The following is a 10,000-nucleotide window of genomic DNA, read 5'->3' on the forward strand; positions in this document are numbered from 1 at the left end:
AGGGAGGGAGTTGCAGGATTTGGATCCGAGAAACAGTGAAGGAACAGCCGATATATTTCCAAGACAGGAATTGATTTGATTTATTATTGTCTCGTGTATCGGGATACAGTGAAAAGTATTGTTTCTTGCGCGCTATACAGACAAAGCATACCGTTCATAGAGAAGGAAAGGAGAGGGTGCAGAATGTAGTGTTACAGTCACAGCTCGGGTGTAGAGAAAGATCAACTTAATGCGAGGTAGGTCCATTCAAAAGTCTGACAGCAGCAGGGAAGAAGCTGTTCTTGAGTCGGTCGGTACGTGACCTCAGACTTTTGTATCTTTTCCCCGACGGAAGAAGGTGGAAGAGAGAATGTCCGGGGTGCGTGGGGGGGGGTCCTTGATTATGCCGGCTGCTTTTCCCGAGGCAGCGGGAAGTGTAGACGGAGTCGATGGATGGGAGGCTGGTTTGCGTGATGGGACTGGGCTACATTCACAACCCTTTGATTCCAGTCTGTAACTCACTCCCGGGTATCTGTTATTCTATATATAAACCACCCCGAACCCCTCGATTAGATTCCAATCTGTAACTCAGTCCCGGGTATCTGTTATTCTATATATAAACCACCCCGAACTCCTCGATTAGATTCCAGTCTGTAACTCACTCCCGGGTATCTGTTATTCTATATATAAACCACCCCGAACCCCTCGATTAGATTCCAATCTGTAACTCAGTCCCGGGTATCTGTTATTCTATATATAAACCACCCCGAACCCCTCGATTAGATTCCAGTCTGTAACTCACTCCCGGGTATCTGTTATTCTATATAAAAACCACCCCGAACCCCTCGATTAGATTCCAGTCTGTAACTCACTCCCGGGTATCTGTTATTCTATATATAAACCACCCCGAACCCCTCGATTAGATTCCCTTCTGTAACTCACTCCCAGGTATCTGTTATTCTATATATAAACCACCCCGAACCCCTCGATTAGATTCCAGTCTGTAACTCACTCCCGGGTATCTGTTATTCTATATATAAACGACCCCGACCCCTCGATTAGATTCCTGTCTGCAACTCATTCCCGGGTATCTGTTATTCCATATATAAACCACCCTGAGCCCCTCGATTAGATCCCAGTCTGTAACTCACTCCCGGGTATCTGTTATTCTATATATAAACCACCCTGAACCCCTCGATTAGATTCCAGTCTGTAACTCACTCCAGGGTATCTGTTATTCTATATATAAACCACCCCGACCCCTCGATTAGATTCCTGTCTGTAACTCACTCCCGGGTATCTGTTATTCTATATATAAACCACCCCGACCCCTCGATTAGATTCCTGTCTGTAACTCACCCCCAGGTATCAGTTATTCTATATATAAACCACCCCGAACCCCTCGATTAGATTCCAGTCTGTAACTCACTCCCGGGTATTTGTTATTCTATATATAAACCACCCCGAACCCCTCGATTAGATTCCAGTCTGTAACTCACTCCCGGGTATCTGTTATTCTATATATAAACCACACCGAACCCCTCGATTAGATTCCAGTCTGTAACTCACTCCCAGGTATCTGTTATTCTATATATAAACCACCCCGACCCCTCGATTCGATTCCTGTCTGTAACTCACTCCCGGGTATCTGTTATTCTATATATAAACCACCCCGAACCCCTCGATTAGATTCCAGTCTGTAACTCACTCCCGGGAATCTGTTATTCTATATATAAACCACCCCGAACCCCTCGATTAGATTCCAGTCTGCAGCTCACTCCCGGGTATCTGTTATTCTATATATAAACCACCCCGAACCCCTCGATTAGATTCCAGTCTGTAACTCACTCCCGGGTATCTGTTATTCTATATATAAACCACCCTGAACCCCTCGATTAGATTCCAGTCTGTAACTCACTCCCGGGTATCTGTTATTCTATATATAAACCACCCCGAATCCCTCGATTAGATTCCAGTCTGTAACTCACTCCCGGGTATCTGTTATTCTCTATATAAACCACCCCAAACCCCTCGATTAGATTCCAGTCTGTAACTCACTCCCGGGCATCTGTTATTCTATATATAAACCACCCCGAACCCCTCGATTAGATTCCAGTCTGTAACTCACTCCCGGGTATCTGTTATTCTATATATAAACCACCCCGAACCCCTCGATTAGATTCCATTCTGTAACTCACTCCCGGGTATCTGTTATTCTATATATAAACCACCCCGAACCCCTCGATTAGATTCCAGTCTGTAACTCACTCCCGGGTATTTGTTATTCTATATATAAACCACCCCGAACCCCTCGATTAGATTCCAGTCTGTAACTCACTCCCGGGTATCTGTTATTCTATATATAAACCACACCGAACCCCTCGATTAGATTCCAGTCTGTAACTCACTCCCAGGTATCTGTTATTCTATATATAAACCACCCCGACCCCTCGATTCGATTCCTGTCTGTAACTCACTCCCGGGTATCTGTTATTCTATATATAAACCACCCCGAACCCCTCGATTAGATTCCAGTCTGTAACTCACTCCCGGGAATCTGTTATTCTATATATAAACCACCCCGAACCCCTCGATTAGATTCCAGTCTGCAGCTCACTCCCGGGTATCTGTTATTCTATATATAAACCACCCCGAACCCCTCGATTAGATTCCAGTCTGTAACTCACTCCCGGGTATCTGTTATTCTATATATAAACCATCCTGAACCCCTCGTTTAGATTCCAGTCTGTAACTCACTCCCGGGTATCTGTTATTCTATATATAAACCACCCCGAATCCCTCGATTAGATTCCAGTCTGTAACTCACTCCCGGGTATCTGTTATTCTCTATATAAACCACCCCAAACCCCTCGATTAGATTCCAGTCTGTAACTCACTCCCGGGCATCTGTTATTCTATATATAAACCACCCCGAACCCCTCGATTAGATTCCAGTCTGTAACTCACTCCCGGGTATCTGTTATTCTATATATAAACCACCCCGAACCCCTCGATTAGATTCCATTCTGTAACTCACTCCCGGGTATCTGTTATTCTATATATAAACCACCCCGAACCCCTCGATTAGATTCCAGTCTGTAACTCACTCCCGGGTATCTGTTATTCTATATATAAACCACCCCAAACCCCTCGATTAGATTCCAGTCTGTAACTCACTCCCGGGTATCTGTTATTCTATATATAAACCCCCTAAATGCTCGGGACAATTTAACCTGGCCAATCCCCCTAACCCGCACATCTTTGGACTGTGGGAGGAAACCGGAACACCCGGAGGAAACCCACGCAGACACGGGGAGAACGTGCAGACTCCACACAGACAGTGACCCGAGGCTGGAATTGAACCCGGGTCCCTGGCACTGTGAGGCCGCAGTGCTAACCACTGTGTCACTGTGCCGTCCCTCTCGCAACAGTAAGGAGCGAGATTGAAGAGAGTTGGCAATTTAATTGTTTTCTTTTGCATTTTTTCATAGCTTGATCCCAAAACCCTGCACTCCAAGGAATGGAAAGAGTCTACAATCGCAATGAATGGCGTGAGTCATTGTCCAATGTGCTTTAATTTGCTGGGTGTGTGGTTCAGTGACGTTTGTGAGGCTTCAATTTGGCTAATTCTGGATGTAGGCCGCAAACAAAATGGCCGCCGCAGATAATTCCTCAGGGGAGCACCGTATTCTCACATTGCTGTCTGGCCTGGAGGAGGTTACAGAGATAGGGAGGGGGTGTAGGGGCTGGAGGAGGTTACAGAGATAGGGAGGGGTGTAGGGGCTGGAGGAGGTTCCAGAGATAGGGAGGGGGTGTAGGGGGCTGGAGGAGGTTACAGAGATAGGGAGGGGTTCGGGGGCTGGAGGAGGTTACAGAGATAGGGAGGGGTGTAGGGGGCTGGAGGGGGTTACAGAGATAGGGAGGGGTTCGGGGGCTGGAGGAGGTTACAGAGATAGGGAGGGGTGTAGGGGCTGGAGGAGGTTACAGCGATAGGGAGGGGTTCGGGGGCTGGAGGAGGTTACAGAGATAGGGAGGGGTGTAGGGGCTGGAGGAGGTTACAGAGATAGGGAGGGGTGGAGGGAGCTGGAGGAGGTTACAGAGATAGGGAGGGGTGTAGGGGCTGGAGGTGGTTACAGAGATAGGGAGGGGTGTAGGGGCTGGAGGAGGTTACAGAGATAGGGAGGGGTGTAGGAGTGGAGGAGGTTACAGAGATAGGGAGGGGGTGTAAGGGCTGGAGGAGGTTACAGCGATAGGGAGGGGTTAGGGGGCTGGAGGAGGTTACAGAGATAGGGAGGGGGTGTAGGGGGCTGGAGGTGGTTACAGAGATAGGGAGGGGTGTAGGGGGCTGGAGGAGGTTACAGAGATAGGGAGGGGGTGTCGTGAGCTGGAGGAGGTTACAGAGATAGGGAGGGGTGTAGGGGGCTGGAGGAGGTTACAGAGATAGGGAGGGGGTGTCGGGAGCTGGAGGAGGTTACAGAGATAGGGAGGGGTGTAGGGGGCTGGAGGAGGTTACAGAGATAGGGAGGGGGTGTAGGGGCTGGAGGAGGTTACAGAGATAGGGAGGGGTGTAGGGGGCTGGAGGAGGTTACAGAGATAGGGAGGGTGTGTAGGGGCTGGAGGAGGTTACAGAGATAGGGAGGGGGTGTAGGGGCTGGAGGAGGTTACAGAGATAGGGAGGGGGTGTAGGGGCTGGAGGAGGTTACAGAGATAGGGAGGGGGTGAAGGGGCTGGAGGAGGTTACAGAGATAGGGAGGGGGTGTAGGGGCTGGAGGAGGTTACAGAGATAGGGAGGGGGTGTAGGGGCTGGAGGAGGTTACAGAGATAGGGAGGGGGTGTAGGAGTGGAGGAGGTTACAGAGATAGGGAGGGGGTGTAAGGGCTGGAGGAGGTTACAGCGATAGGGAGGGGTTAGGGGGCTGGAGGAGGTTACAGAGATAGGGAGGGGGTGTAGGGGGCTGGAGGTGGTTACAGAGATAGGGAGGGGTGTAGGGGGCTGGAGGAGCTTACAGAGATAGGGAGGGGGTGTCGTGAGCTGGAGGAGGTTACAGAGATAGGGAGGGGTGTAGGGGGCTGGAGGAGGTTACAGAGATAGGGAGGGGGTGTAGGGGCTGGAGGAGGTTACAGAGATAGGGAGGGGGTGTCGGGAGCTGGAGGAGGTTACAGAGATAGGGAGGGGTGTAGGGGGCTGGAGGAGGTTACAGAGATAGGGAGGGGGTGTAGGGGCTGGAGGAGGTTACAGAGATAGGGAGGGGGTGTAGGGGGCTGGAGGAGGTTACAGAGATAGGGAGGGGGTGTTGGGGGCTGGAGGAGGTTACAGAGATAGGGAGGGGGTGAAGGGGCTGGAGGAGGTTACAGAGATAGGGAGGGGGTGTAGGGGCTGGAGGAGGTTACAGAGATAGGGAGGGGGTGTAGGGGCTGGAGGAGGTTACAGAGATAGGGAGGGGGTGTAGGGGCTGGAGGAGGTTACAGAGATAGGGAGGGGTGTAGGGGGCTGGAGGAGGTTACAGAGATAGGGAGGGGGTGTAGGGGGCTGGAGGAGGTTACAGAGATAGGGAGGGGTGTAGGGGCTGGAGGAGGTTACAGAGATAGGGAGGGGGTGTAGGGGCTGGAGGAGGTTACAGAGATAGGGAGGGGTGTAGGGGCTGGAGGAGGTTACAGAGATAGGGAGGGGGTGTAGGGGGCTGGAGGAGGTTACAGAGATAGGGAGGGGGTGTAGGGGCTGGAGGAGGTTACAGAGATAGGGAGGGGGTGTAGGGGGCTGGAGGAGGTTACAGAGATAGGGAGGGGGTGTAGGGGGCTGGAGGAGGTTACAGAGATAGGGAGGGGGTGTAGGGGGCTGGAGGAGGTTACAGAGATAGGGAGGGGGTGTAGGGGGCTGGAGGAGGTTACAGAGATAGGGAGGGGGTGTAGGGGGCTGGAGGGGGTTACAGAGATAGGGAGGGGGTGTCGGGGGCTGGAGGAGGTTACAGAGATAGGGAGGGGGTGTAGGGGGCTGGAGGGGGTTCCAGAGATAGGGAGGGGGTGTAGGGGGCTGGAGGAGGTTACAGAGATAGGGAGGGGTGTAGGGACTGGAGGAGGTTACAGAGACAGGGAGGGGTGTAGGGGCTGGAGGAGGTTACAGAGATAGGGAAGGGTGTAGGGGCTGGAGGAGGTTACAGAGATAGGGAGGGGTGTAGGGGGCTGGAGGAGGTTACAGAGATAGGGAGGGGGTGTAGGAGCTGGAGGAGGTTACAGAGATAGGGAGGGGTGTAGGGGGCTGGAGGAGGTTACAGAGATAGGGAGGGGTGTAGGGGCTGGAGGAGTTTACAGAGATAGGGAGGGGTGTAGGGGGCTGGAGGAGGTTACAGAGATAGGGAGGGGTGTAGGGGGCTGGAGGAGGTTACAGAGATAGGGAGGGGTGTAGGGGCTGGAGGAGGTTACAGAGATAGGGAGGGGGTGTAGGGGGCTGTAGGAGGTTACAGAGATAGGGAGGGGGTGTAGGGGGCTGTAGGAGGTTACAGAGATAGGGAGGGGGTGTAGGGGGCTGTAGGAGGTTACAGAGATAGGGAGGGGTGTAGGGGCTGGAGGAGGTTACAGAGATAGGGAGGGGTGTAGGGGGCTGTAGGAGGTTACAGAGATAGGGAGGGGGTGTAGGGGCTGGAGGAGGTTACAGAGATAGGGAGGGGGTGTAGGGGGCTGGAGGAGGTTACAGAGATAGGGAGGGGATGTAGGGGCTGGAGGATGGTGCGGAGATAGGGAGGGGATGTAGGGGCTGGAGGAGGTTACAGAGATAGGGAGGGGTGTAGGGGCTGGAGGAGGTTACAGAGATAGGGAGGGGTGTAGGGGCTGGAGGAGGTTACAGAGATAGGGAGGGGGTGTAGGGGGGAGGAGGTTACAGAGATAGGGAGGGGTGTCGGGGCTGGAGGGGGTTACAGAGATAGGGAGGGGTGTAGGGGCTGGGGTAGGTTACAAAGATAGGGAGGGGGTGTAGGGGGGAGGAGGTTACAGAGATAGGGAGGGGGTGTAGGGGGGAGGAGGTTACAGAGATAGGGAGGGGTGTCGGGGCTGGAGGGGGTTACAGAGATAGGGAGGGGTGTAGGGGCTGGGGGAGGTTACAAAGATAGGGAGGGGGTGTAGGGGGGAGGAGGTTACAGAGATAGGGAGGGGGTGTAGGGGGGAGGAGGTTACAGAGATAGGGAGGGGGTGTAGGGGGCTGGAGGAGGTTACAGAGATAGGGAGGGGGTGTAGGGGGCTGGAGGAGGTTACAGAGATAGGGAGGGGTGTAGGGGGCTGGAGGAGGTTACAGAGATAGGGAGGGATGTAGGGGGCTGGAGGAGGTTACAGAGATAGGGAGGGGGTGTAGGGGCTGGAGGAGGTTACAGAGATAGGGAGGGGGTGTAGGGGCTGGAGGAGGTTACAGAGATAGGGAGGGGTGTAGGGGCTGGAGGAGGTTACAGAGATAGGGAGGGGTGTAGGGGCTGGAGAAGGTTACACAGATAGGGAGGGATGTAGGGGGCTGGAGGAGTTTACGGAGATAGGGAGGGGTGTAGGGGCTGGAGGAGGTTACAGAGATAGGGAGGGATGTAGGGGGCTGGAGGAGGGTGCAGAGATAGGGAGGGGGTGTAGGGGCTGGAGGGGGTTACAGAGATATGGAGGGGGTGTAGGGGGCTGGAGGAGGGTGTGGAGATAGGGAGGGGTGTAGGGGCTGGAGGAGTTTACGGAGATAGGGAGGGTGTGTAGGGGCTGGAGGAGGTTACAGAGATAGGGAGGGGTGTAGGGGGATGGAGGAGGTTACAGAGATAGGGAGGGGGTGTAGGGGCTGGAGGAGGTTACAGAGATAGGGAGGGGTGTAGGGGGATGGAGGAGGTTACAGAGATAGGGAGGGGGTGTAGGGGCTGGAGGAGGGTACAGAGATAGGGAGGGTGTGTAGGGGCTGGAGGGGGTTACAGAGATAGGGAGGGGGTGTAGGGGCTGGAGGAGTTTACGGAGATAGGGAGGGTGTGTAGGGGCTGGAGGAGGTTACAGAGATAGGGAGGGGGTGTAGGGGGCTGTAGGAGGTTACAGAGATAGGGAGGGGGTGTAGGGGGCTGTAGGAGGTTACAGAGATAGGGAGGGGGTGTAGGGGGCTGTAGGAGGTTACAGAGATAGGGAGGGGTGTAGGGGCTGGAGGAGGTTACAGAGATAGGGAGGGGTGTAGGGGGCTGTAGGAGGTTACAGAGATAGGGAGGGGGTGTAGGGGCTGGAGGAGGTTACAGAGATAGGGAGGGGGTGTAGGGGGCTGGAGGAGGTTACAGAGATAGGGAGGGGATGTAGGGGCTGGAGGATGGTGCGGAGATAGGGAGGGGATGTAGGGGCTGGAGGAGGTTACAGAGATAGGGAGGGGTGTAGGGGCTGGAGGAGGTTACAGAGATAGGGAGGGGTGTAGGGGCTGGAGGAGGTTACAGAGATAGGGAGGGGGTGTAGGGGGGAGGAGGTTACAGAGATAGGGAGGGGTGTCGGGGCTGGAGGGGGTTACAGAGATAGGGAGGGGTGTAGGGGCTGGGGTAGGTTACAAAGATAGGGAGGGGGTGTAGGGGGGAGGAGGTTACAGAGATAGGGAGGGGGTGTAGGGGGGAGGAGGTTACAGAGATAGGGAGGGGTGTCGGGGCTGGAGGGGGTTACAGAGATAGGGAGGGGTGTAGGGGCTGGGGGAGGTTACAAAGATAGGGAGGGGGTGTAGGGGGGAGGAGGTTACAGAGATAGGGAGGGGGTGTAGGGGGGAGGAGGTTACAGAGATAGGGAGGGGGTGTAGGGGGCTGGAGGAGGTTACAGAGATAGGGAGGGGGTGTAGGGGGCTGGAGGAGGTTACAGAGATAGGGAGGGGTGTAGGGGGCTGGAGGAGGTTACAGAGATAGGGAGGGATGTAGGGGGCTGGAGGAGGTTACAGAGATAGGGAGGGGGTGTAGGGGCTGGAGGAGGTTACAGAGATAGGGAGGGGGTGTAGGGGCTGGAGGAGGTTACAGAGATAGGGAGGGGTGTAGGGGCTGGAGGAGGTTACAGAGATAGGGAGGGGTGTAGGGGCTGGAGAAGGTTACACAGATAGGGAGGGATGTAGGGGGCTGGAGGAGTTTACGGAGATAGGGAGGGGTGTAGGGGCTGGAGGAGGTTACAGAGATAGGGAGGGATGTAGGGGGCTGGAGGAGGGTGCAGAGATAGGGAGGGGGTGTAGGGGCTGGAGGGGGTTACAGAGATATGGAGGGGGTGTAGGGGGCTGGAGGAGGGTGTGGAGATAGGGAGGGGTGTAGGGGCTGGAGGAGTTTACGGAGATAGGGAGGGTGTGTAGGGGCTGGAGGAGGTTACAGAGATAGGGAGGGGTGTAGGGGGATGGAGGAGGTTACAGAGATAGGGAGGGGGTGTAGGGGCTGGAGGAGGGTACAGAGATAGGGAGGGTGTGTAGGGGCTGGAGGGGGTTACAGAGATAGGGAGGGGGTGTAGGGGCTGGAGGAGTTTACGGAGATAGGGAGGGTGTGTAGGGGCTGGAGGAGGTTACAGAGATAGGGAGGGGGTAGGGGCTGGAGGGGGTTACAGAGATAGGGAGGGGTGTAGGGGCTGGAGGAGGGTGTGGAGATAGGGAGGGGTGTAGGGGCTGGAGGAGGTTACAGATATAGGGAGGGGGTGTAGGGGCTGGAGGAGGTTACAGAGATAGGGAGGGGGTGTAGGGGCTGGAGGACGTTACAGAGATAGGGAGGGGTGTAGGGGCTGGAGGAGGTTACAGAGATAGGGAGAGGTGTAGGGGCTGGAGGACGTTACAGAGATAGGGAGGGGTGTAGGGGCTGGAGGAGGGGGCGGCGATAGGGAGGGGTGTAGGGACTGGAGGAGGTTACAGAGATAGGGAGGGGGTGTAGGGGCTGGAGGAGGGTGCGGCGATAGGGAGGGGTGTAGGGACTGGAGGAGGGTGTGGAAATAGGGTGGGGGTGTAGGGGCTGGAGGAGGGTGCGGCGATAGGGAGGGGTGTAGGGACTGGAGGAGGGTGTGGAAATAGGGTGGGGGTGTAGGGGCTGGAG

General features: G+C 55.0%; 1 protein-coding gene across 1 annotated transcript in view; it reads left to right on the forward strand.

The window, feature by feature from the left end:
• Positions 1–3,470: 3,470 nt before the first annotated feature.
• Positions 3,471–10,000, forward strand: part of LOC144489600 (active breakpoint cluster region-related protein-like) — a gene marked incomplete at its 5' end in the record, with an annotated part of 46,611 nt that continues 40,081 nt past the window's right edge. Inside the window, one exon of the mRNA XM_078207463.1 lies at positions 3,471–3,530. Coding sequence (XP_078063589.1) covers positions 3,471–3,530 — 60 coding nt within the window. The remainder of the gene's footprint in view (positions 3,531–10,000) is intronic.

The sequence above is a fragment of the Mustelus asterias genome, unplaced genomic scaffold (genome assembly GCF_964213995.1).
Source record: "Mustelus asterias unplaced genomic scaffold, sMusAst1.hap1.1 HAP1_SCAFFOLD_2343, whole genome shotgun sequence".
Classification (NCBI taxonomy): Eukaryota; Metazoa; Chordata; class Chondrichthyes; order Carcharhiniformes; family Triakidae; genus Mustelus; species Mustelus asterias.